The sequence below is a fragment of the Lepidothrix coronata genome, unplaced genomic scaffold (assembly GCF_001604755.1).
Source record: "Lepidothrix coronata isolate B3197 unplaced genomic scaffold, Lepidothrix_coronata-1.0 Scaffold90, whole genome shotgun sequence".
NCBI classification, from domain to species: domain Eukaryota; kingdom Metazoa; phylum Chordata; class Aves; order Passeriformes; family Pipridae; genus Lepidothrix; species Lepidothrix coronata.
In genome coordinates, this window is record NW_016690270.1 from 1644749 (window position 1) to 1669352 (window position 24604).

At 59.5% G+C, this 24604-nt stretch overlaps 1 protein-coding gene across 2 annotated transcripts; it reads left to right on the top strand.

Annotated features, from left to right (window-relative positions):
- Positions 1–6: 6 nt before the first annotated feature.
- Positions 7–8476, top strand: FGD2 (FYVE, RhoGEF and PH domain containing 2). 2 transcript variants are annotated; one of them, XM_017821398.1, is made up of 16 exons: positions 7–855; positions 2709–2976; positions 3086–3166; positions 3476–3624; positions 4171–4327; positions 4437–4575; positions 5107–5165; positions 5490–5636; positions 6027–6119; positions 6433–6512; positions 6589–6619; positions 6725–6817; positions 7010–7135; positions 7324–7470; positions 7821–7964; positions 8047–8476. In XM_017821398.1, the coding sequence occupies exons 1-16, from the start codon at positions 791–793 to the stop codon at positions 8278–8280; spliced, it is 2013 nt and encodes a 670-aa protein (XP_017676887.1). In that variant the 5' UTR covers positions 7–790; the 3' UTR covers positions 8281–8476. The 2 variants fall into 2 exon arrangements, with proteins under 2 accessions (XP_017676887.1, XP_017676888.1); XM_017821399.1 differs by having other exon boundaries at positions 8131–8476.
- The last annotated feature ends 16128 nt before the right edge of the window (positions 8477–24604 follow it).

Sequence of the window (24604 nt, forward strand, 5' to 3'; positions counted from 1 at the left end):
GAAAGGAAAGGGAAAAGGAAAGGAAAGGGAAAAGGAAAGGAAAAAGGAAGACCTGCAGTTGCACTGTGCTATGTTGTGCTTTTCTCTAGGAACTACAAGCAGGATGTTTATCCCAGAAAAGTGCCCTCCCTCCACATGGACCTTTCTCCAGCCACATCTTGTTCTTTTTCACGGTGCATTATTACCAACAGTGCTTGGTTATTGCCAACAATCCTGGTCTGTTATTACCAATAATCCTTAGTTGGCTTCAGAACCACACACACATCAGCCCCTTACCCCCCCCTGGGCACCAGGACCCTCCACCACTCCCTCCCTCCTTCCCAGCAGGGTCCTGCCAGCCCATTCCCAGCCCCTCTGGTCATCAGGACTGTTCAGATCCCGCCCTGAACTCCACCCTGGTGGGACACATCCCACCCGTCATGGGGGGATCCAGCACCAGGTTGTGCAGCAGGTCCGACCTCCTGCCCTGCTGGTGCCCTTGCACTGTTCCTGCTGTTGCCTGGTTTGTGCCACCTTCCCAAACTGAACCAGTTCCCAGGGGTTTCTCAGCGTTTCTCCTACTCACAACCTGCTGTGCTTCCTCTTTCCTTTTCCTTTTGAGGCCAAGCCAGAGACAGGCTCTCCTGCCGCAGAGAGGGCGGCGGGTGGGCTTTGCCTCGTGCAAATCCTCTTCCCCAAACCACAGCCTGGGTCCCCTCAAGGCAGAGAGGGGGACAGGAGGAGGGAGCTGCAGCCATCAGTCCCACTCCTGCAGCTCCTGCACACCCAGGACCCGCTCCCAGGCGGTGCCATGGAGGGAGAGGTGGATAATCAGCAGAGTGTGGTGGAGCTGGTGGCTGTGTTTGAAGAGCACTGGTAAGGAGGGAGGGTTCTGGGTGCTGAGGGGGTGTGTGGGCTCCACGTGGAGTGGGTTTTGGAAGGAAGAAACCCACCGTGGAGGCTGTGGTTTGGAGGCTGTGGAGAAGTTGACAAGGGGATTTGTTATTCTTTATCACTCTGTCTTCCTCCCGCTGTGGGTCATGAACAGAAGCCTGAAAACCTCAGTGGCATGTGAGTGACTCTGCCTGGCTCAGGTTGTGGCAGCCTGTTCCCCCCACACTCAGTATTGGCTGGTGAATCCTTTTGCTGCTGCTGCTGCTGCTGGGGAAAAGAATTGTGGTTTGCAAATATGTAGGCAGGGGTCTTCTTCCTCTGGGAATTAACTGCCTGGGTGTCTGGGAGGATCCCAGCCTCAGACTGTGCAGTTGTTTGCAGAGGTGTGGCTCCTAGGAAAGGGAAGGTAAAGCATTGTCTTAAGGGGGAGAGCAAGTACCTTTTGTAAAACAGCACCGTTACTTGGAGTGTGAGCCGGGACCCTCAGACAGTGTGGTTCTGGGGTTGGAGTGAAGAGATCTGCCCTGATTCTGGTGTAAAAGGAATACTGAGGCTTGAGGTGAGTTATTGTTGAGGTCTGTGCCTCAGTTTCTCCATCTGTTGAATCAGGATACAGAATCCTGCCTTTCCTTGTCCCCATGAGGTGCTCTCAGTGAGCATTAATGGGGCTGCGTGGTTGGGCAGGTGAGTTTTACATCAATTCCTAGAGTTACTCAGGCACAGGATTTTCTTTTACTCCAAGAACTTTGCCTGCATCTCCACTGGGTGCTTTTCCTGGGATTTGTGGTTGTCCCCATCAACCCCCATGATGTTGTGTTGGAACTGCTGCAGGGTTTGATCTGCTTCCACATCACTGCTGCAGAGTGCTTGTTGTTTATCATGGAGTGTGAGTTTGATTTAGAGGAAATAAAAGTAACTTGGGACTTTCAGAGGAAGCTGGGGAACCTGGGAACGAGTTTTCTGGAACAGAAAATGATTTGGCCCAAGTCAGCACAAACAGAAAGAGAGAAGTTCCCTGTGGGAGCTCTGCAGTGGGTTTAGGCTGACACAGGTCTGGGAGGCACTGGGAGAGATGGATAAAGACTCTATCTCTGAAGGGTTCTGCCAGTCCCCTTGGGCAGAAGGAGATGTGTGCATGGCTGTGGATGCACTCCTGAGCTCACAGACCTGTGCTTGGGAGGGACCCAACATTGTCTTCAGATGAATCTCTACCCCTCAAGTCACTTCCTATCCTTAACTTTGCAGTTCTGTGTCCAGTTTCACACAGGTTTTTCCATCCTCATCCCACTCCTGTCTGCAGACCCACAGTGGATCTTTCCAGTTTATGCCCAGAGCAGTTTCCTACAGGGACCAGCTCTCGGATGACAGACGACTCACTGTCACCTTCACAGCCTGGCTTCTCTCCCGTGCCTGCTCTTTTCCCTTTGCCAGAAAAGGAAAGAGAAAACACCACCAAAAAAACAACCTGTCTGCAAAACCACCTACACAAGCCCTGCTCTTGACTATTGGGCTTCTCCCCACTTTGGATCTGCAGTGCCAGAGCTGTACCTGGGAAATAATTGGATATGCCTGGGATAAACAGCAGAATCCTGCTTTTCTAGAGCAGGACAGGAACCAGCCACAGCAGCAGGAGGCACTGGGAAAAAAAGAAGCTGGATCCTGGCCCCATGGGGGATGTTGGGGATGTTTGTACTGCAGGGCTGGAGCAGAGCAGAGCAGTGTCAGTGCTAGGGAGCTGCTGCTCTTGTCACCTTTGCTCGAGGATGGTGGCTTTGAGCTGGGCCTGGGAGCTCGGTGGGAGAATGGGTGAGCTGATCACGCTGATTCCTTTGTAGCAGGGACAGCAAATTTGCCTGGAGGGATAACCAGGCTCCTCACAGCCAGACCACTGCTGCAGCCAGCCAGCCCCAGCAGCTTCCAGCATCCCCTGCCCGCTGGAGCCTCTCCCCGAGGGCTGCCAGGCTCCAAGGGGAGCAAGAGCAGGAGGAGGAGCAGCAAGGTCAGCATGGACTCAGCTTCAAATGCCTCCGTTCTTTGCGACACAAAATCCGTGAGGACAACTGGAGGAGGCCCCAGGGCTCAGGGCTGGAGCCTGGCAAGGAGGTGAGCTCTGGAGGTGGCTCAGGGGACCCTGGTGGGTGCCCATGCTCAGGCATGGAATTGCCTGAGCTGGCTCAGAGCTTGGGGTCACATCTCCTCCCACTCCATTCAGGAACCAGAGGAAAAGAAAATCGCTCTGGAGCTGCTGGAGACAGAGCAGGCTTATGTCAACCGCCTCCACCTCCTCGACCAGGTGAGCTGGGCAGTGGAGGGACCCACGCAAGGAGATTTTGGAGAGGGTGAAGGTGTACAACAGAGAGACAAGTGGGCTGCTGGTCTTCTTGGCCAGGGATTTGGTCTGGTCTTTGCCTTTCCTACACCCCCCATTTCCACAGATCACCCTTGTCCCATCAAAGCCTTCCTGCTGCTTCTCTCTTGGGGCCTGGGATTTTCCCCCTGCACAGAGTCAGGCCTTTCACTGAGCCATGTGCCAGTCTCAGAGAGGGAATGGGATCCTCAGGCCTCTTCCTGACCCTTTTTGTTCACCCCTGCTTTCTTCCAGGTGTTCTACACAGAGCTGATGAAAGAAGCCAAAACTGGAAAGTCGGTCCCAGAGGAGGTGGTGAAAATGATCTTCTCCAACATCTCCTCCATCCACCAGTTTCACTCCGAGTTCTTCCTGCCGGAGCTGCGGAAGCGCATGGAGGATTGGTGAGCTCAGAGGGACACCTGCAGCAGTGCTGAGTCTGGGCTCCCACCAGGACCAGAGCTCGGCCTGCTTTGCTCCAAATGCCTTTGTGCTGGAAAGCACTTCCTTAAAACACTCAGATCAGAGTATTTCTGAAAAGTGGGGGTGACATCTCAGGTGGTTTTAGGGTGTGCCCAGGTGTGAACAGCCCAGACTGGCTGCAAGCTGGGGACATTCTCGTCCTGGAGAGCAGGAAGTTGTGTGGGGGTGTAGCAGGTTGCAGCAGTACAAATGTTAGTAGAAAAGTTAGGAACTGGCACAGGTTGCCCAGAGAAGCTGTGGCTGCCCCATCCCTGGAAGTGTCCAAGGCCAGCTTGAACGGGGCTTGGAGCAACCTGGGGTAGTGGAAGGTGTCCCTGCCCATGGCAGGGGGTGGAATGAGATGACCTTTAAGGTCCCTTTCAGCCCAAACCATTCTGGGATCCTATGAAACCACCACACCCCTTCGTTTGATCCCTCGCTGTCTGTCTGCCCCGACGCACTGAGGAAGCTGCGGTTCCCTCCTGCAGGAACTGCAACCCCCGGATTGGGGATGTGATCCAGAAACTTGCACCATTCCTCAAGATGTACGGAGAATACGTGAAGAACTTCGACAAGGCCGTGGAGCTCATCACTGCCTGGTCAGAGAAATCCCCGCCCTTCCAGGAGCTCATTGCTGACATCCAGGTGAGGGCAGGGTGAGGGACCACAGCAGTGCTCCCCAAAATCTCCATGCACGGGGGTGGGAGCTGCCTTGGTCACTGTTCCTCTCTCCGTGCCTGGTGTCTCTCCCCAGAAGAGGAAGGTCTGTGCTAATCTAACGCTGCAGCACCACATGCTGGAGCCTGTGCAGAGGATCCCGCGCTACGAACTCCTCCTGAAAGATTATGTCCGGAAACTGCCGCCTGAGTCCCCCGACCGGGGCGATGCCGAGAGTAAGGGCTCGGTCTGGCTCACCCTGGGGAGTGGCAGGGTGGGTTTGTAGGGGAAATAACAATCCCTAGTGTTGTACACAGGCATTAGAAAACCTGGATTCACTCACCAGCTGTCCCGAGCCCTTGGATAAACCTCTCAGTCTGATCCTTTTCTGGCAGGGAGAGGGATTAATCTGCCCTTCCAGGGGCTGTGGAGGTCAGTGAGGAAGGGTGATGTTTCAGGATAAGGGTGGTCCCTCCAGAGCATCCCCTAGGGAGACCTGTAGAGCTGTCAGACCCTTGTAGATAACACAGTTCCCAGTCCTGCTGGGATGGAGGGATATGGGACTGTCTGTCTGTCCTCCCAGGACCCCACCACGCACAGTCTGGCCATACCTGGACTCTTGTTTAGCATTTTGGGGCCGTTTGGGTTGGGTCCAGGGGAAGGCAGCAGCCACCACACATGTACATCCATGAGGGACAGACCCAGGAGCTTCCTCCCACAGCTCCAGAGCAGGTGTTTAACCTCCAGCCTGTCTCTTCTCTTTGCAGAGGCCCTGGAGATGATCTTTATGGTGGCCAAGCACTCCAACGCAGCTATCGCCGAGATGGTGAGTGCCTGTCCCAGCTGGAAGTGCTTTGCAGCTCCTGAATGGGACAGGAGCTCTGTGGGTTCAGCACAGGAGCTGAGACCCTGCTCTTGATGCCTGACCCCATCACCCTGAGCCTGGGAAGTCATGTCTGTAACATCAGTGATGTGACCAGCTGCTCAAGGCTGGGATTTGCTCCCAAAGATGAATCTGGGCTGAGAGAGCAGTGCTACCTCTCCCAGTTATCAGCAGCTGGCTTGGGAGGTGGGGATGGGGGGAATCCAGGGGTGGCAAGGTTGTGGCTGCTCATCACCCCACAAAAACAGGTCCCTCTGCCTCCCCCAGGAACGGCTGCAGAACCTCTGGGTGGTCTATCAGCGGCTGGGCCTTGAGGATGACATTGTGGATCCCTCCAACCAGCTGATCAAGGAGGGACCCATCCAAAAAGTCTCCACCCGCAACAACAGCACGTCGGAGAAGTACCTGTTCCTGGTGGGAGCTGGGATGCCCAGGGGAAGGGGAGGGAGCAGATAAGATGGGAATGGGGGCAGAGGCGGCACAGCCTGGCCTGGGTGCTGCTGGGTCATCTGGCACAGAAGGGATGAATTCAGAGGTGGGGGATTTGACCCTGCTCAAAGCAGGGCATCCTGTGTAGGATGTGGTTGGGAATCTGCTGACCCCATGGGCAAGGCAGCCCTGGGAGGTGCCTCTCTCACCTTTGTAGGGTGGGAGAGGGCTGGGGCAGAAACAGTCACGTTTTAGGCGGATTCTTCCCAAGGACCAGCTCAGGCTTGGGGGATCTGATCCCCCAGATCCCAGGGAAGTCCCCAGCTGGGAGCAGGCAGGTGCTGGGCTCCAACCCATCCCTCTCCCTGTTCCCAGTTCAACAACATGCTGCTGTACTGCGTGCCCAAGGTCATCCAGGTGGGCGCCGAGTTCCAGGTCCGCCTCCGCATGGACGTGGACGGCATGAAGGTCAGACAGGCACCTTGTCTTTGTGCTTCCCCCAGACCCTGACTCCTCCAAGAGCACCCCAATTTGGGGTGTAACGTGGCTGCTGCCCCTCACTTCCTCGGGAAGGAGGGAGGAGCTGGAGCCAGGGGTGGCTTTGTGGGTGAGGTTGGTACGCTCTGATCCTGCGAAATGCCAGTGAAATCTTGTGCATGTGGGATCTGAGGGGCTGAAGGGCTTGTGCCCGAGGGACATCCCTGTGCCTCGCATCATGGAGGAAGGTTTCTGTGTGCTGGAGGTGGCTTCAGCTCCACATCCCTTCTCCGGTGTCTGGCAGGTGTGGGAGCTGAAGGACACAGAGTTCCCTCACACCTTCCTGGTGTCGGGAAAGCAGCGGACGCTGCAGCTGCAGGCCGGGTAAGGGGAAGGGGGACCTCACCCAGACCCTCAGGGAGCAGGGACAACAGCTTATCCATCTCCCTTTTGTATCCAGGTCTGGGGAGGAGATGGACGCCTGGATCAAGGTACCACCGAGTGCTGGGAGTGGTGGCACATCTGCCTCATCCCAGCGGGATGTTCTGTGTCAGGGCAGCCCCCAACTGCCCCTCCAGCCCTGCCTTTCCCTCTAGGCCTTCCAAGATGCCATTGACAGGAAGGAGAAGAGAAGTGAGACCTTTAAGACAGCAGTACCTGGACTGGAGACAGACAGCCCTGCACTGAAGGTACCCTCCTGCTCTCCCCAAGCCCCCTGCACAGAGCCCACCTTGCTGTGCCTCAGTTCTCCTCGCTAAACCGAGCTGGGGGGAGGCTGCGGACGGGGAGAAGGGCTGAGGAGGGGAAGGGGTGAGAGCAGAGGGCTGGGACAACCCAGAGCACGGCTGGCCAGCCCCACTGACGCAGCCCCCCACCCTCAGACAGAGGAACTGGGCCGCCGAGCTCCGCAGTGGGTGCGGGACAACCTGGTGACGATGTGCATGCGCTGCAGGGAGCCCTTCAACGCCATCACCCGCCGGAGACACCACTGCCGAGCCTGTGGATACGTGAGTCACCCCTCCCCTCCTTCCCCTCCCTCCTGGCCTGCTCAGGTGGCTGCTGGGGCAGGACCACACCTCTCCTACACCGTGTGTCCCTTTTCCCCCCAGGCTCAGGGCTGCTCCCGCCCCTCAGCTCCTCACGGAGCTGTCCCTGGATCCCCCAGTCTCAGCAGTGTCCCTGTCTGTGGCTGCAGGTGGTGTGTGCTCGCTGCTCTGACTACAAGGCTGAGCTGCAGTACGACGGGAACCGCCTGAACCGCGTCTGCCAGGAGTGTTACATCTTCCTGACGGGCCACGCGGTGCCCGAGGACCGGGAGGGGAAGCACAAAGGCATCCTGGAGGTGAGCTCTGCCCCCCTCTGTCCCTCTGAGCTCTGCCACCCACCCTGGTCCCCAGCGTCGCTGTCCCAGCCTGGCCCTGCCCCTGCAGCAGGAGGGGTGCGAGTCAGTCCCACAGCAGTCAGAGGGAGCATGTGCTGAGCTCCCTCCTGCTCCAAGCCCCCCAACAGCCAGGGCTCCCTTCACCACGGGATCTCAGCAGCACCCTCACAGCCAGGACAGCCCCTTGCCTGCCCCTGCTTTTGGGGGTTTGGTGGAGTGGGTGGGGAATTCCCCAGGAAAGGGCCTTGGCTTGGTGCCCTTTCTGCCTCCTGCACTGAGTATTGAGGGATTTGTTGGGGGTTTTTTGGCAGAAAGGAGCTGCAGAGGTATCGAGCAGGAGTTTGCTCTGCAGTTCCCTGCAGCTGCTGGACAAGAACGGCAAGGGGGGGACGCGGGGCTGGTTTGTGATCCCGCAGGACGATCCCCTCGTGCTGTACATCTACGCAGCCCCCCAGGTAAGGCCGGGCTCGGATCCATCCTCAAGGGACATCCCGCTGTGCCCACCCCCTGCCTCCCACCACTGTCTGTTCTTGGCAGGACGTGCGAGCCCACACCTCCATCCCCCTCCTGGGCTACCAGGTGAAGGACCTGCCCCAGAGCGACTCCCGCCACCTCTTCCAGCTGGCGCAGTCCGGGCAGGTTCACACCTTCCTGGCCGACACCGAGGAGCTGAAGCGGCGCTGGATGAGGGCCATGGCACGCTCTGCCGCAGGGGTCACACACCCAGAGGATGAGGAGGAGGATGCAGACCCCTGTGACAAAGCAGAATGAGGCCATTCCCACCCCTGGGCCGCCTGGGGAGTCACCTCCCCAGCCTGTCCTCGCTGCTGGCTTCATGCAGACCCCGCACATCTCCGCGTTTGGGTTTCCATCATGAAAAGGACAAGCCGGATTCCCCTTCCCCTCCCTCCTCGCTCTCCGCACTGGACGGAATGAGGCGGAGGGAGGGGGGTCCGGGGAGGCCTCGCCCCTGCAGTCCCGGCCGCTGTGCAGTACCGCCGGCGGCCACGCGAGGGCAGCCCCGCCCCGTCCTTGCTCCTCCGGCGCGGGGGATGCCCGGAGTGGTGAAATCCGTGGAATCGGGATTGCTGGGATAAATCCCGCCTGCGCTGCAGTCCGTGCAGCCTTCTTTGGGGTGTATTTTCCGTGGGATTGTCCCCATGCCTCCACATCGCCGTATCTGTCACCAGCCCTGGTCTGATGCCCTGCAGGGACCCAGCTTGTGGCTCACCCACACACCTCAGGGACCCCAGTGCTGGGTTCAGGATGTCCCCTCCCAGCTTGTCACCACTCCTGGCCTCACACTGCTGCAGTCCCATGGTGTGGGTGTTCCTCTTTACCACAGACAGCCCTCACCTGCATCACTGAGCCACTCCACACTTCTGCCCATCCCAGATTTTCCCTTCACCCCCTCCTGTCCACAAGCACTTTCCACACTTGCACCTCCCTCAGTTACTTGTTTCCTGGGCCAAAACACTCTGGGACAAGGTTGTGTCCACACAGGTGCTGCTGTGATGCTGAGGGGACACAGGGGATCCCCCTCTCTGTCGTCATCATAACGAGCACCCCTGGTTGTTTCACGCAGCACTTTAGGCTGCAGCCCCACATTTTTCTCTCTGCATCATCTTTAGCTCCCCAAGAATGTTGCCTGGGCAGAAGTTGCCACTTCTGAGCCTGCCAGGGGCTGAAATGGGACGCAGGAACCCATGGAGCTGGAGGAGCCCACGATCCCTGGCCGGCAGGGAGGGCTGTCCTTTGCAGGCAGGGGTTGCTGTCTGAGCCTGGACCACACAGCAGCTCCAGCACAGCAGCCTTGGGCAGAGCCCAGGGGTGCCACAGGCTGAACAGATCCATGGAGACAGGGAAGGGAAGGGAGCTGGAGCAGGATACTGCAAATAGGGACATCTCTTGGGGAAAGTATGTGGAATAAAGGTGGATGGGGGGCCTCAGAGAGACAGGAAAAAGCCATAAGCATCCTTCCTCCATCTACCCAGCTCAGCTCATCCTGAGAAAGGGCAAACCATGGTGGTTTTATCTCCTCCAGCTAAAGAGATCCCATCAAGGAAGAGGGAGAGGAGCTGGATGTCAGGGCAAAAACTCTGCCAAAGCAGTTGCCCCTCAGGGTGCCACCCAGCGTGGGGCTGAGCCCAGAAGAAGCAAACAATGCAGGGCCTTCCAGGGACACCCCAAAACAGCCCTCGTGGGAAGGGGAAACCCCACCAACACCGGAAAAGCCCTGGAAAAGCTGCTGGGGGGGAAGAGTGAGCAAGGGGAAGCCCACAGGGCTGGCAGGCTCTGCGTGGTGGCCCTTGGTGTGGCGTCACCCCTGTGTCAGTGAGGAACAAAACAAGCCCAGAGCAGGGACCTGCCCTCAGCCCTGAATGGGCCTAAGAATAGATTTCCTGTTTACCCAGGGAGGAATTGCTCCTGGGGCAGAGGGCACCTGGGGGCTATTTTTACCAGCTCCTGCCCTCCTCCTTCCTGACCCCCAGCACCCTTGGGGGGACCCATGTGTGCCACAGGAAAGGGGCTGTCAGGGAAGAGAGGTGGCCTGGGGGCAGAGGGGGTGACAGGGCAGCAGGGCAGGTCACTGCCATGGCTTTGGCATCGTGCCTTACTCAAAGATGGGGAGACAGCATCACTTGCTGCCCTGAGTATCCCAAATCTCTCAATGGAAGACCAAATTTACAGGGGGTATCATGGTGCCCCCACTCTGCTTTCCTAGAAAAAACCCAAACAAACAAACAAAAAAAAACAAACAAAAAAACCCCAAAACAAAACAAAACAAAGGAAACAAAAAAAAAAAAGGAGAGTTTTGCACCCAAGAAATGCAGAGAACACACCGATGAATTTGAATTTGCTCTCCCCATCCTTTCTCAGTCCCCTGCAGTGATGGTCAAGCGGAGCAGTTTGGCCTCTCCCCTCCCCCGGCAGAAAGTGAAACCCGGAGCAGAAGTCACAGTTTCCTATTCTCGAGAATGGGGAAGGCTCGGAGGCCACTTACGGGAATCCCCCCCGCGGCCCCCCCAGCGCCTCTTCTCGTAAGCACTGACCAAAATACGCTGTGAAACCCACACAGGCTGTGCTGGGGGCCGGGACACCCATCACTGACAGCACCCAGACACCCATCAGTGGCAGCACCCAGACACCCATCACTGACAGCACCTGGACACGGGGAACAGGCACCTGTGCAGCTCCTGCTCTGCTCATTGTCCCACGCTCATCCCAAACCCCATCCACGCTGTGGGAAGGGGGATGCAAAGATGTTCAAGGGCATGAGCGAGCAGGGAGGTGGCCATCAGACAAGGGGGGTGCATTGTGGACCCCCCTGCAGGGCTCTGTAGGGTTCAGTCACTCACTGCTCCCCCGGGAAGGGGCTCAACAGGGCCTAGAGAGGTGGGATCAGAACCATATAGGCCTGTAGGATCCCACACTCCCAGCCTTCAGGACTGCTCTAGGAGCTGCTCTGTGGGGTGGGGGCTCTTGATCTATAGGGACAGGCCCTATATGGGGTTCTCTACAGGGTAGGCATCCCTTTTCTATAGGGACTGCTCCATTGGGTGTATTCCCTTTCTCCTTAATTGCAATTCCCTCTGCACTCTGCTCTGTGGGATGGGGTTTTATGGTCTTTAGGGGTCTGCATTTCTGAGGCAGCAGCTCTTGCCCTACAACACCTGGATTTGTGTTGTACAGGATCTGGGTTCCAAAGGGGCCAGCCCCCCGTGACAGGAGCTCTTGCTCTGGAGATGTTGGGCTCCGCAAGTGTGTCCCCTGTGCCCTGACCTGTAGGGGCTGTGACCTAGAGGGTCCCTGCTCCAGGATGCACAGCCCCTGGGGCCACGAGGCAGCACATCCCTCACTGGGATGTGGGATGTGGAGCAGCACATCCCTCAGTGTGAGATTTTGGGCAACACAACCCTTGCTGTGGGATTTGGGGCTGTGGGATTTTGGGAAGCACAGCCCTTGCTGGGGGATGTGGGGCAGCACATCTCTTGCCACGAGACCGTAGGGTAGGATGGCCCCCACTATGGGATTTTGGGCAACATGGACCTCACTGCGGGGCCATGGGGTGGCACATCCCTTGCCATGGGATTTTGGGCACCACAGCCCTCGCTGTGGGGCCATAAGGCAGCACGTCCCTTGCCGTGGGACCACAGGGCAGCACATCCCTTGCTGTGGGATTTTGGGCAGCACATCCCTTGCCGTGGGACCACAGGGCAGCACAGCTCTCGCCGCAGCGCCGCGGCACCGGAGCTGCAGCAGCTCGTCCTCTCCCCACCGCGCAGCCTCTGCAGCCCACCGGGGCTTCCGAGCGCTTTAAATAATGAATATACCGAGGTGGGAGACAGACACAACACAGCCCTGCCCCGGAGCTTCACCCCCCCGGCCCCGCCGTGCCCGGGGCTGCGGGGACACGTGGGACTCCCGTGTCCCCTGAGGGTGGGGACACCCCCTGGGTGGGGGGATTTAAGGATGGGAGATGATGCTAAATGATGCAAAATATCCGTGATCCCACCCAAAAAAACCCCGCAGCCAGGATTGTGTAACCTCAGGACTGGGGTACGCCCATCCTGCTCTGCACCCCCTTTTAGGAGCAATTCTCCCCCCATGGAGCAATTCCAAGCAGGAGGGGGACCCCAGGATCCACCCCCCCAGCCGCACCCCATTTTTGCATTGCACCGGCAGGACCTCGCTGTCGGGGTGTCCCCACTCTTTGGGGGAGCTTGGAGGGGGGGGAGGGCAACTTCCACCTCCTTTTGGGGAGCCCCCGCAGCTGCCGGCGAGGGGCGGTTCGTGCAGCTGAGGAGCAGGTCGTGCATCCCGGCGTCTGGAGAGGCGGGAGGTGTTTCCCGGTGGCGCAGGAATTTGCTGTTTGCGCCTGTGTTGCAGGAGGTTGGGGGAAGGAAGCGGGGGGCGGAGGTGGGGAGGGGAAGCTGGCAGTTGTTATTATTTAATTTTATTTTCCTGCCTCCATCCAGGAATCTCTGCAATGTGCCGGCTGCTCGCGGGGAGGTTGGGGTGGCCGTGAGTCACTGCTGCCGCTGGAACGTGACTCAGTCCTGCTGCTCTCCCGGGAGGACATGACCAGACTGCCAAAACCCGGGAGAAGCCCCAGATCCGACGCCTGCCCGCGCCGGTGGGCGAGGACACGCGAAATCCTCCCCGAGAGCTCAGCCCCCCGCTTCCCACAGGGATGGGAGCCTCTCACCGTGGGGCAGAGCTCAGGCTGGGGGGGCAGAATGGGCTCTTTTTTTTTTAATTATTATTTTTTTAATTTTTATTTTTATTTTATTCTATTTTTCCCCAGCCAGGAAAATCCTCTCCACCCACTCTGGCTCACCCATCCGTGGGGCGCCGTGGATCTGTGGAGATCTCCCAGGGGTTTCTCTTCTCCATCTTCCAGGCTCTATGGGTGAGCAGGGAAAGCTCCTGGCACCATTCCTGCCCCATTTCCGTGCCTCAGTTTTCCCAACCGGTGGGGAGTGGAGATTTTCCCATCGGGGAGTGGAACAGGGGTTACTTCAGGTGGTGCTTTGAGGTCAGTGAATAGCAGCTGCGGGGGGGTATTATTAATATTAATTAATAGCTCAGGTGGTGGGGGGGGACTGAAGCAGCCCTGAGTCACAGGGCAGGAGCAGGGGGTGGCCCAGCCCCGTCCTGAGCCCAAACACTCGCTGCACCCCAGGGCTGGGACAGCCAGGGGCCGCCCCACTCATCTCACCTGGGGCTGGATGAGCAGGGGCATGAGCCCTGCTCATCCTCATGCTCCTGCTCCATGTGGAAATGGGCTCCTGGAGCAGGAGAGCAGGAGAGGCGGCCACGGGGCAGCGCTGAGCACTGGGATGGTTGTGACACCTCAGGCCTCCACGGCCACAGCTGCCTCTGTCAGCCGTGATTGAAAGCCAAGCCAGGCTGGCAGGCCCTCTCTGTGATCTTGTTAATTAAGAAATACATTTAATTAGCAGCACCCCAGCTGTGACTCAGCTAATCATCGTGATCGAAACAAGAGCTGGACTCCAGTGCTAGAGCACGGAACCACCAAACCCCCTCACCTGCCACGAGCCCCTGGCTCTGCTGTGGGACCCCACTGCCCACCAGGCACATCCCCATGCCCCCCCTGGGGTTTTGGGCTGAGTTTCCCCCTGGACTGGAGGCAGGTCGGAGCTGAGACTGTCCCCGTGCAGCACCTCACACGCACACAGGGTGTCATCCCCACCCAGGGCAATTATCCATTGCCACACTGCGAATAATCGTATTAATAACCCATTTACCAGGCTATAAATAGCCTTGATAATAACACCCTGGGTTTTCCAGGAACAGATTGTCAAAAATGTGGGGAAAGCCATTCCCTGTCTCCTGGGCTGCAGATGGGGAAACTGAGGCAGGGCTGGTTTCGGGCACGACTCTCGCCTGCTGCACTGAGCCGTCTGCCAGGCAGCTGTGGAATTTGCTCCCGAATAAACCGTCATGTAAATGAGCCCTTATGTATATTTATGGGCGCCGTCCTGCCAGCTGGAATCTAATAGGGGAGAAAATAAACTGGGAAACTGCCTGGTACAGGAGGGCGGCGCTTCACACATCGTCCCCACGCCCCGCTGGCACTGCTGGGGGGGTGTATCTGGCACTGCTGGGGGGGTGTATCTGGCACTGCTGGGGGGGTGTATCTGGCACTGCTTGGGGGGTGAATCTGTCTGTCCCTTGTCCCCAGGGTGTCTGTCTCTGATGCTGGGCATCCAGCTCTGCACCCTGAGGTGCCCAGCTCTGGTCATGGATGCCCAGCCCTGGTCCTGGGTACCCACCCCTACACTCTGGGATGCTCAGCCCTGGTCCTGGGCACTCAGCTCTGCACCCTTTGGTCCCCAGCCCTGGTCCTGGATAGCCAGATTCCCATTTGCCCACATCCTGGGGTGTCTGGAAGCAGACACTGGGTGCTCTGCAGCTGCTGCAGGCTGCAGTGGGCTTTGGAGCATGGGAAATGGGAGTGGTGTTGCCAGCACTGGGTGAAACTCTGTCACATTGGTGTCCCTGTGCTTGGTGGGGGGCTGGCACAAAGGGTCTCTCACTGCTCAGCAGGGCCTACGTGGCACCTCTGTGCCCAGAAGTCATGGTGGGTGCCCCTTCCTTGCTGTGCCAGTGACACACACATGTGGTGTGTGCACGTGTGTGCACGTATGAGCACGTGGCAGCGCCACACGGGTGCTGCAGAGCAGCCACCCATCCTTCAGCAGGGCCGGTGGCAGCCCCCGTGGCAGGGGATGGAGCTGGAGCCGTGCGTCCAGGGAGGGCCCTGGCCCGGATTTCCTGCAGCCCCCGGCGCAGCGCTGGGAGGGGGAGCGGGCGCGGCAGTGGCAGAGCGAGGCCGATTAGGGATGCAGACAGCGCTGCTCTCTAATGTCTCCCTGTCTCGAGCAGACAGCAGAGCCTGCACAGCCCCTGCGCCGCAGCCACCCCTCAGCACCTCGCTCCTCGGTGCCCACCCCATCCAGGGTGCAGCCCCCATCCCGGGGTGCAGCCCCAATCCCAGGGTGCAGCCCCCATCCCGGGGTACAGCCCCAATCCCAGGGTGCAGCCCCCATCCCGGGGTACAGCCCCAATCCCAGGGTGCAGCCCCAATCCCAGGTTATAGCCCCCATCCCAGTGTACAGCTCCAGTCCCAGGGTGCAGCCCCTATCAAGGGGTGCAGCCCCCATCATGGGGTGCAGCCCCAATCCCAGGTTATAGCCCCCATCCCGGGGTACAGCCCCAGTCCCAGGGTGCAGCCCCCATCACGGGTACAGCCCCAATCCCAGGGTACAGCCCCAATCCCAGGGTGCAGCCCCAGTCCCAGGGTGCAGCCCCCATCCCGGGGTACAGCCCCAGTCCCAGGGTGCAGCCCCCATTCCGGGGTACAGCCCCAATCCCAGGGTACAGCCCCAATCCCAGGGTGCAGCCCCAGTCCCAGGGCACAGCCTTCATCCGGCTTTTTGGAGTGCGGAGGCAACGGGTGTCACAGGAACGTGGGTCCCTTGGATCCCAACAAGCCATGAAGGGATGTGACAGCACCAAGGCCGGGCATGACCCCACAGCCATCCTGGAGGGGTGTTCCTCCCTGGAAAGGGTTTTTGGAGCGGGGATGCTGGCAGGGCTTCGTGCTGCGGCACCTCTCCCTCCCTCCCTTCCTCCTGCTGCTCCCGAGTGCTCACCGCCGCGATTCCCTGCAGAGGGCTAAAAATATCCCCGGGAGCTGCCGCCGCACACCGGCACTTGGAGCCGGTTATAAATAACCCGGGGGGAAGCTCACACTGGCCCTTCCTGGCTGCTGAGGGAGGAGGTCGGAGCCCCTCGTCCCCGCCGAGCCGCTGGAGGGGTGGATGGACACGTGGAGACATGAGGGGAAACAGGGATGGAGCAGCCTCTGCCCCTCGGCTCCCCGGGGAAACTGAGGCACAGGTGGGGCTCTGCCGGGGGGGAAGGGGAGGAGAGGGACCCGTTTGCCTGCAATGCTCGGGGGGGAGAGGGAATCGGCCCCGTGCTGATGGCAGGGCTGGGGGGACACACAAACCCTTGTGCTTGTGTCACTCTGAGTCACATCCCTCTGCATCAGACCCATCCCTTTGCAGCAGCTCCATCCCCTGCAGCAGAACCAGCTGCCCACATCTGATCCATCCCTCTGCACTGGATCTGTCCCTTTGCCCCAGCTTCATCCTTCTGCATTGGCTCCTTTGCTTTGCACCATATCTGTCCTGCTGCTGTGGATCCATCCTGCTGCCGTGGATCCACCCTGCTGCCATGGATCCGTCCTGCTGCCATGGATCCATCCTGCTGCCGTGGATCTGTCCTGCTGCTGTGGATCCATCCTGCTGCTGTGGATCCATCCCTCTCCATTGGATCCAGCCCTGGACCCAAACTCTTTCCACACACCCTCCTCGGGGTGGGGAACGAGCTCTGGGGTCCAGCTCAGGGAATGTGCCTCCTTCCCTCCCACCCCTCCATCCCACGGGGCCCCGTTCCTGCCTCTCATCCACGCACTGAGCTGCAGTTCTCATGCCCGTGTACCTTGGGCAGCTCCACATTGTGCCTGGCTTCCTCTGAGGCCATGGGGAACAGGTTACAGCAGGGGGATCCCATGCAGGAGCAGGGTCCCAGTTCAGTCCCATCACCCTGTTGGGGCTGAGCATCCCAGGGGAGCCCCTTCCCGCCATCCCTCCCTCCTCGCTCCCATTCCCGCCACGTCCCAGCCCACCCCGCCGGAGCTGCCAAAGCACAGGGCAAACGGGGACAAGCCGGGAGGAGAGAGAGAGAGAGAGAGAGTGATTTTTGTGAGCGTTTATTTCCCTCCATCAAAATCCACCAGCCGGAGAGAGCAGAGGGAGGGGGAGGATGGGGAAACCCATCGCGTTTCACGGGCGGTGCTGCCGCCCCCCCCCCGCTCCAGCGCTGTGTTTATTCCCCCTCCCTGTACCACATTTCATGTCGGCCCCGTAGCGAAGCTGAGTAATAAATATCAGCTGCTGGTAAGCGGTGAATCACCGCCCGCTCCCGGCGCTGACACATCCTCACCGCGGCACACGGCGTTTCTGTCCCCAGCCCTGCCCCCGCCGCCACCCTGCCGGCTCCGCGGGCAGTGAAGCCCCCACCGTCCCCGCCTCCACGCCACAGCCAGGCCACCGGGCACTTTCGGCCATGGCACGAACACATTTGGCCGTATTCCCCTGGCTCCCACCTCAGCCAGTGCCGGGAATCAGCTCCAAAACCCATCTTTTTTGGGGAAGGCACCCGCTAGGTAGTAACATTTCACCATCTGAAGGGAGGCTGTGGGAGCCATGGGGATGCTGCTGCCTTCTGGATGCCGGGGGTGGCCCCGTGCCAGACCCCATGGTCAGTCACTCCATCCCTGCATTGTTCCCAGTGTTCCTGACTGGTTCCAGTGGGCTCAGCCAACTCTGGGGCAGATGTCACGTTTTCCAGCGCCATTGCCCCCACACACAAACACCCCTGACACCCACCAGCTCTGGGTCCTGCCACCTCCCTGCTGCCTGCACCCATCCTGCACCCTTTGGCCCCGGCCAGCAAGTCCCCATGGGATGGAGGGGGACCCCCACCCAGCTGTGGTTTCCCTCCCTGCCAGGTCATTGTTGAAGAGCTACCCAGTTGAAGAGCCACAGTGACACATCTGTAAAGCACAACCTCTGGCAGGATGCCCTGGGCTTGGGGAGCACCTCCTGCCAGCCCCCCAGCACTGAATCCCCTCCAAACAACTCCCAAGGGACACCAAACCCGTGCCAGACCCCAAACACAGCCTGAAACCCACTGCTGCAATGAGACCAGCACATCTGGGAGGCACATCTGGAGCCGAGCATCCCCCCAGCTCAGTGTCACACTGGCGAGTGACACAGCCCATCCCAAGTGCCACCAAGGAAGCCGTGTGGTCCTGGGGAGCTGGAGTTCAAAGTCCCCCCAAGCGGCTGATCCCCTCCACAAGTTACAGAAGGTTCTTGGACCTCGTGAGCAGCTGGTGTGAAGCTGTAATTACCTTAATTAGCTCTGGGATTGCATTCCCTCCCCGTGCTAATTTCGTTTCTACAGTAACCAGCCCAAGAGGTGTGCGTGCGCTCCGAGCGAGACGGAGACAGGAGCCTCAGCAGCCAAATCAGGCACCCCGAAACCAGCCCGAAACCAGGGGCCACCCCCAAATCCCCACGCCCCAGGGGCTCAGCCAGCCCTGTGCTCCCCGTGCAGAGGTTCACAAGGGTCCTCATTGTTTCCCACCATCCCGACAGGGTCATTTGTTGTTGGGAGCATCCATCCGGCTCTGGGGGAAGGGACTGGTTTGTGGGAGCGGGACCGGAGGCTGATGGTCCCCAAATGCACCAGTGGATTTAGGACCAGCAGAGTCTGGGCTCATTCCTCACTGCTGGTATTTGCTGTAACCCAAGATGCCCCTGATGTAAGAGCCATTTGGGAGGAAACCATAAAAGCTTCAGGAAATGGGTATTAATTCACCTCGTGGCAATAAAAGGGAAGGAGGGCCCCCGGGCAGCGCGGCCGCCTCGGGGGAGTGAAGGCGAGTGGGGCTGGGATCACAACCCTGGGCAACAGCCAGGCAATCTTGGGGTTCCCCCTCCCCCCTTAATTGGGTGTTTTTGGATGGAAAGGGGGTGGCTGCAAGGTGGGAGCACTGAGGTCTCGCCCGGGTGAATCATCGCCGGCCCCTGGAGCCGAGCATTTGTTTGGAGCTGGAGCGTGACTTGGGGAGATTTTCTCACCCTGGAAATTTGGAGCAGGTCCAGCTCTTCCCTTGCAAACACCAAACCCTCCTCTGACTGCATCCCTCTCTGATGTCAACCAGCCTTGGGATGGAGAGGGCAACTCTCCAGCATGGGCAGAGCCCAGGGGGTAGCGAGGATGGGGGACCCCTGTGCTCCCACCCTGTGCAAGGGCACGGACCAGGTGATTCTGCTGCCGTGCTGCTCCAGTCCCTGCACCACAACCATCACTGCAGTGAGCATCATCCTGCCATGAAAAATGTCCCTGGGCCATGCAGGATCCATCCTGCTGTTTGGGGAGGGAGCAAGGTGATGCTTTGGGGAGCCCCAGCGGGATGCACGAGGTGTGCCCTCCCCTCCACCGTGCCAGGAGCCCTGGGCTCACCATGTGTGGGGCTATAAATAGTGATGGAGAGCAGGTTGCAACTCCGTGGAGGATCTGCCAGCCCAAAAAGCCAGCGGGGCCTGGGGAGGGGGCCTGGATGGGTGAGGAGCAAGGCCCACACTCCTACCCCATTTCAGGCATCCCAGGGCAGCGTTTCCCGGGATGGATTTCTCCCTGGTGTCAGGCAGCAGCAGCAGCAGCAGGACGGGCGGCGGAGGCGAATTTCGCTGAGTGGTTGTTTTTTAAAAATAACTTTGCCTTTGTCAGCAGGTCAGGGTTGCTCCAGATTGAATAATCGCAGCCGCCCAGCCCTCCCCTGCTCCCGGGCGCTCGCTGGCAGCCCCAGCCCGGGATGCGTCGGGCGGATGCTGGACCACATCTCCTTCTCCAGCATCACTGTCCCCAGGGGTCGAACATCTCATGGGGGACACGGTGCTCTGCATCCCCCACACCCTGCTTCCCACTAAAGCTGCCGCTGGTGGGGACACCCTGAGCTCACATCCCCGGGGCTGGAGGGGTAACGGGGGGAGCTGCAGGAGGAATGGGAGTGCACGGGGCCGGAGCCATCGGGCGGTTGCCAAAACGGCTGAGTCACGCAGTAATTACGCCTTAAACGCGAGCACGTTCGTGCAGGGATGAAAGATGCTCACATGAGCAGAGGCAGGGAGCTCACCCGCTCTCCCCCCGCCGAAGGGAAGGAACGGATCCAGCCGCCTTTTGTTGGGAGCAGGGAACATGACCCAGCTCTGGACGGACAGGAGGGAGCGCGGGGGAAACCTGGGACAGAACAGAGAAGCAGCAGGGGAAGGAAGGTGAAACCCCACCAAGCAAACCCTGATGGCAAAGAGTGGTGCCTTTGGGTGAACTGCAGCAAAGCCAGTGATGCTTGGGCCAGGCATGGCATGGCACGGGGATGCCTGCATGGCACAGTTCGAGGGCTGGGCTGGCTTCCAGGAGGGAGAAGTTTGGAAAGATGTGAAGCAATTCGGCAGCATTGGCCTCGCTGGGCACCTACAGCACTGGGAGAGGGAACAGAGCACATGGGAAGGATGCTGTGCTACCTGGGACTGTGTCATACCTGAGGGGTGCTCCGGGAAAGGGGGAGGGGGGAATGAAACCCCACCAGACACATCCCCTGTCCTCTCCCAGGTGGGATGAGGACAAAGGGACGGGCCACTTGCAGAGGCCAAACTGCCTCTGGACACCCAAGAGCTCTCCAGAGAGCCCCTGTCCCCATCCCAGTCTCTCTTTGGGGTAGCTTGGGGGCCAGTGCTGGTATTGCACAGACAAACTTTGGTCTGGAGAGGGAGCGGGTGCAGGTGCAAGAGCCACAGGTGCCTTATTGCTCCCTACAAACACTGCAGGGCCACGGTGGGCGGGGAGACGCCTGCTTGGCTGGGACTCCATCAGCAGGACATGGGAGAGCAGACACTGAGAAGGGGTTCAGCCTGCCAGGAACTGCTGTCTGGGCTCCCCTGGGCCCTTTTCCCCTCAGCAGAGTGGTGGCACGCTCAGCGTCCTCTCACAGACGTCCTCAGGCGCCCTTTGCCGAGCCGGCGGGGACACAAGGTCTCCCCGTCGCGCCGCTGTCACCGGAGCGAGTGCCAACAGCGAGGGCAGATCTTGCAGAGAAATCCTCAGCCTTGTTCAGGTCTGATTTACACCCCGGAGACGCCGCCGCGCTCGGCGGAGCCGGCGCTGATTGATGGCAGCGCGACAGCCTCACACCCCGCGCCATCTGCACCCGCACCCGGGGCCACCCGCCCTCCCGCAGCCCCATCTGCCCCCCGTGGCATCGCCCCACGGAGCCCTGCCCACCACACCACCACCAGGATGTAGGGATGATGCTCCCCAGCACCCTGAGGCACCCTCGGCTGCCTCCACCCCCATGGGACTGCGGTGGGACTGTGCATCCCTGTGCAATCCCTGCATCACCGGGGTCCATCCCTGCATCACTGGGGTCCACCCTGGCATCACCGGGGTCCATCCCTGCATCACCGGGGTCCAGCCCTGCATCACCGGGGTCCAGCCCTGCATCACCGGGGTCCACCCCTGCATCACCGGGGTCCACCGGCCCTCTCGCTGCGTTGCCTGGTGGGTGCCAGCTCTGCCAGAGGCTGATCCAGGGACAGGGATCTTTCCACATACCCATGGCTCATCTGCAGTCGCTCCCTCCCTCATCGCAAAATGCCTCCCTCATCCCTTCCCGCTAAAATCAAACCCTTGGGTTTGGGGTCAACACTGGGGATGGGGTGGCTTTGGCCTCCCACTCTCCTCCTCAGCCCTCCAGACCATTTCAGAGGTGAGAAAGGAAATCGAAGCTTTGGTTTTCCTCCGTTTTTCTTTTTTTTTTTCTTCACTAATAAAGGGAGCAATTTGGGATTGTGCTGCTGGCGGCGCGCCGGCGCTCTCCGGGCTGATGGGGGGAAACGGGGAGGGGGGATATAAAAGGTTTCATGCGGTGAGCCGGGCACTCAGGGAAGAGGCTGAAAGGGGGTGGTGAGTGCTTTGTATTTCATGCTTGAAGGCACTGAGGCTTTTACCAGCCTTCCCGCGATGATTTAAGACAAGCTCTGCAGTTCAGGAGGGGATCAGAGCCACGTCTGGCAGCTCAGTGGGACCCCCCAGGTGTGCCCAGGGTTTGCTTGGTCCTGGATCAGAAATGCCCCATACGGGCAGGGACCAGCTGGGGGGGTTTGTGGGGCAGCTACAGAGTCATTTGGGGCATCTCCAGGGCATGAGCCTGGTTTAGGCATCTGCCCTGGGATGTGCTTTATGGGAGCAATGGTGAGCTCTGGTCCCTGCTGTCCACCCCTGCCCCAACCTGCTCAGCACCTCATCTGCAGCAAGAGGGGTCTCATCCATCTCTGCCCATGGAGCTTATCCCTTCTCAGAGGGTTATTTACTGTCAGAGTGTTAATCCTATAGAAGAGGGAGGACACAGCCTGTGGGGTCCTCTCACACCCCCAGATCCTCCTGAGCTGAGACCTCAAGAGGCAGAGCCCCCCAAAAGCAGGTTATTGCCCCCCCTCAGGCTGTGCAGATGGGCAGGGGGTGTTTGCAGCCAACTGCTCCCTGGCACAGGGGTCTGGGGGGGATCAGCCACATCCCTCTGACCCATTTGCTCCGGAGCACAGGGTGCAGCCCGTGTTTTGGGGAGCACTGGGGCCCAATCTCAAGCTTCAGCCACAGCAGCAGCACATTTGGGACTGAGGTTTTTCCTGTTCTCCCAGCCCAGCACCGTGGGCTCCGTCGGGTGGGTCAATGCCCTGGGACCTGGCCCCCCAAGTGCACCCCAGGGCAGGAACATCTCCTCTGGATCCCCTGTTCTCCACCCTCCATCTCAGCCACCTTCATCCCTGCAGGTCCCACAACCCTGTCCCATCCCATCTCCCCAGCTGGCCTAGATCCAGCCCAATCCCCTCTTTCTACCTCCCCCATGGTCTATATAAGCCCTGAGCAGCCCCAGCCGATTTTCTCCTCTCTGGGCTTTGGACTTTTTTCTCTTTTTTCCCCTTTTTTCTCTTTAACTCTGCCTGAAAACAAGCCTGTGGATCCTTGTCTGCTGTGCCAAGGCTCTTCTGCTCACCCTGGGCTGGGAATGTGGATGGGAAACAGGCTGGAAGGATGGAGGATGCTGCATGGTTGGGCCAGACCATGGCAAATAAATGGTGTGAGCAGCAGCAGGGTCTCCTGCCCTGGTGATGTCCTGGCTGGGTGATGTCAGGGAGTGGGAGAGAAAAGGGGCTGCAGGTTTGTCTGCAGCTGAGGGGGGAACTGGAAAGGAGAAGTGAGGGTGTGAGGGATGGTTGTGCAGGGCTGAGGTCTGCTGGGGAACGGAGGGGAAGAGGGAGCTCCAAACCCAGGCTTAGGGGTGAGGGTGGCCAAGGACGGGGCTGCAGCAAGGACACAGGTGCCTGAGGGTGCAGGGGAGGCCTCAAGGGAGCACCTGGGTTTGGGATGCACCTGGATGGGGAATGAGGAGAGCTCAGCATCATGGGGAAAGCCCCTAGGGAGACCCCCAGCACTGCTGGCTCCTGGCAGGCTGGAACACGGGGGCTTCAGTGCCCCCCAGCCTTGGGTGCCGTGCCTGGGGTGACACCAGCCGAGGAAGGAACCCCACTTGGTACAGTCATGCCAAGGGCTTTATTGAGGAAATCCCAGGAGAACTGAATGTCAGGCTGCTCCTGATGAGTGGGAGAGCCCTGGGTGGTCCCCTACCCCTCAGACCCCTGGGTGGCTCTGCAGGGTGGGGACACAGGGACTCCTCTCCGGGTGGGAATGGGCCTGGCCAGGGCACAGGCAGAGCTGATAACCCCTGGCTGCCCTTCCTGAGCAGAGGGAGCTGCAGATAAAAGCTGCACAGGCAGAGCAGGGCTCAGCTCCAGGCCTGGCTTGGGCTGATACTGTCCCTGAAGGGCGACCTCTCCCTCGGGCTTGGCTCAGCCCCACAGACCAGCCAACTACCCCTCTTTACCCCAAATTCCCCCCCCCTGATAAGCAGCTTGTATCGCTCTGATTGACCCAGGTGATACCCCAGGCGTGCCCTTCCCTGCTCCTGTTCGGGTCTGACCACACTTTTGGGGGGAAAAAAATTCTTGTTTATTATAAAACCTGCAGCCACGGCCAGATCCGCCTGCAAACCCCTGCGAAAGCCTCCGGCATCGCAGGTCGGGAGGAGCTGGAGGGGGGGAAGCAGCTGCTTTGGGGATTATTAATGAGCAGCGAGTGATGGGAAAGGCGAGGATCAATTGAAACAAAGGAGTTCAATGGTAAAAAGAAACGTTTGCGGAGTAATGGGAGTCCATTTCTCCAGCCGACTGTCGGAAACGCATCCTGTTAAACATCCATCAATTATCCCAGCTTGCAAATGCATTAGAGTAATGAGGAATTATCCATCAAATACACTTAAAGCCAGTGCCCCCCTCTGCCAGCCGCCTTGCAAAGAGCCACTTCAGGAAGGGAAAATAGCCTGAAGGTGGGTGGAAACCCGGGGGAGGGGTGCTGGCAGTGAGGAGGCTCCAGGGCTGCATCCTCTGGAGTCTGATCCAGTCCAGAAGATGCTTTCCCAGCTCCATGGGCAACTCCTGGGATTGCTGCCTCCTTCAGTACCCGTGCTTGCTTCAGAGAGCTGTGGTGACACTGGCTGGTGTCCCCCATGGGCAGCCCAGGGACCTGCTCCATGCCTCAGTTTCCCCATCCTGCCCCTAGCACTGCCTGGGGCCACCCATGGGTGCTGCTCGTGACCCCATCACCTCTTACCAGGAAGAGAAGTAGTGGTGAGCCTGGTGTGTGGTCTGGTAGCTAAACTCCCAGGAATCTGCCACTGCCTCCCCCTGCATCACCCACCCCCCCATTGGCCCAGATGGCCCCGGGTTGGCAGGAGGAGCATTTGGGGGGTAAAGGGCCTTGCAGCCCCTTGGGATGCTGATCCCTGGGCAGGGCTGGATGCAACCAGCAAAAA

Coding starts and splice junctions, on each gene's coding strand:
- FGD2 (XM_017821398.1), top strand. CDS start 791: ATGGAGGGAGAGGTGGATAATCAGCAGAGTGTGGTGGAGCTGGTGGCT. Junction 4,576..5,106: donor CGACCGGGGCGATGCCGAGA/GTAAGGGCTCGG, acceptor TTCTCTTTGCAG/AGGCCCTGGAGATGATCTTT. Junction 5,166..5,489: donor ACGCAGCTATCGCCGAGATG/GTGAGTGCCTGT, acceptor TGCCTCCCCCAG/GAACGGCTGCAGAACCTCTG.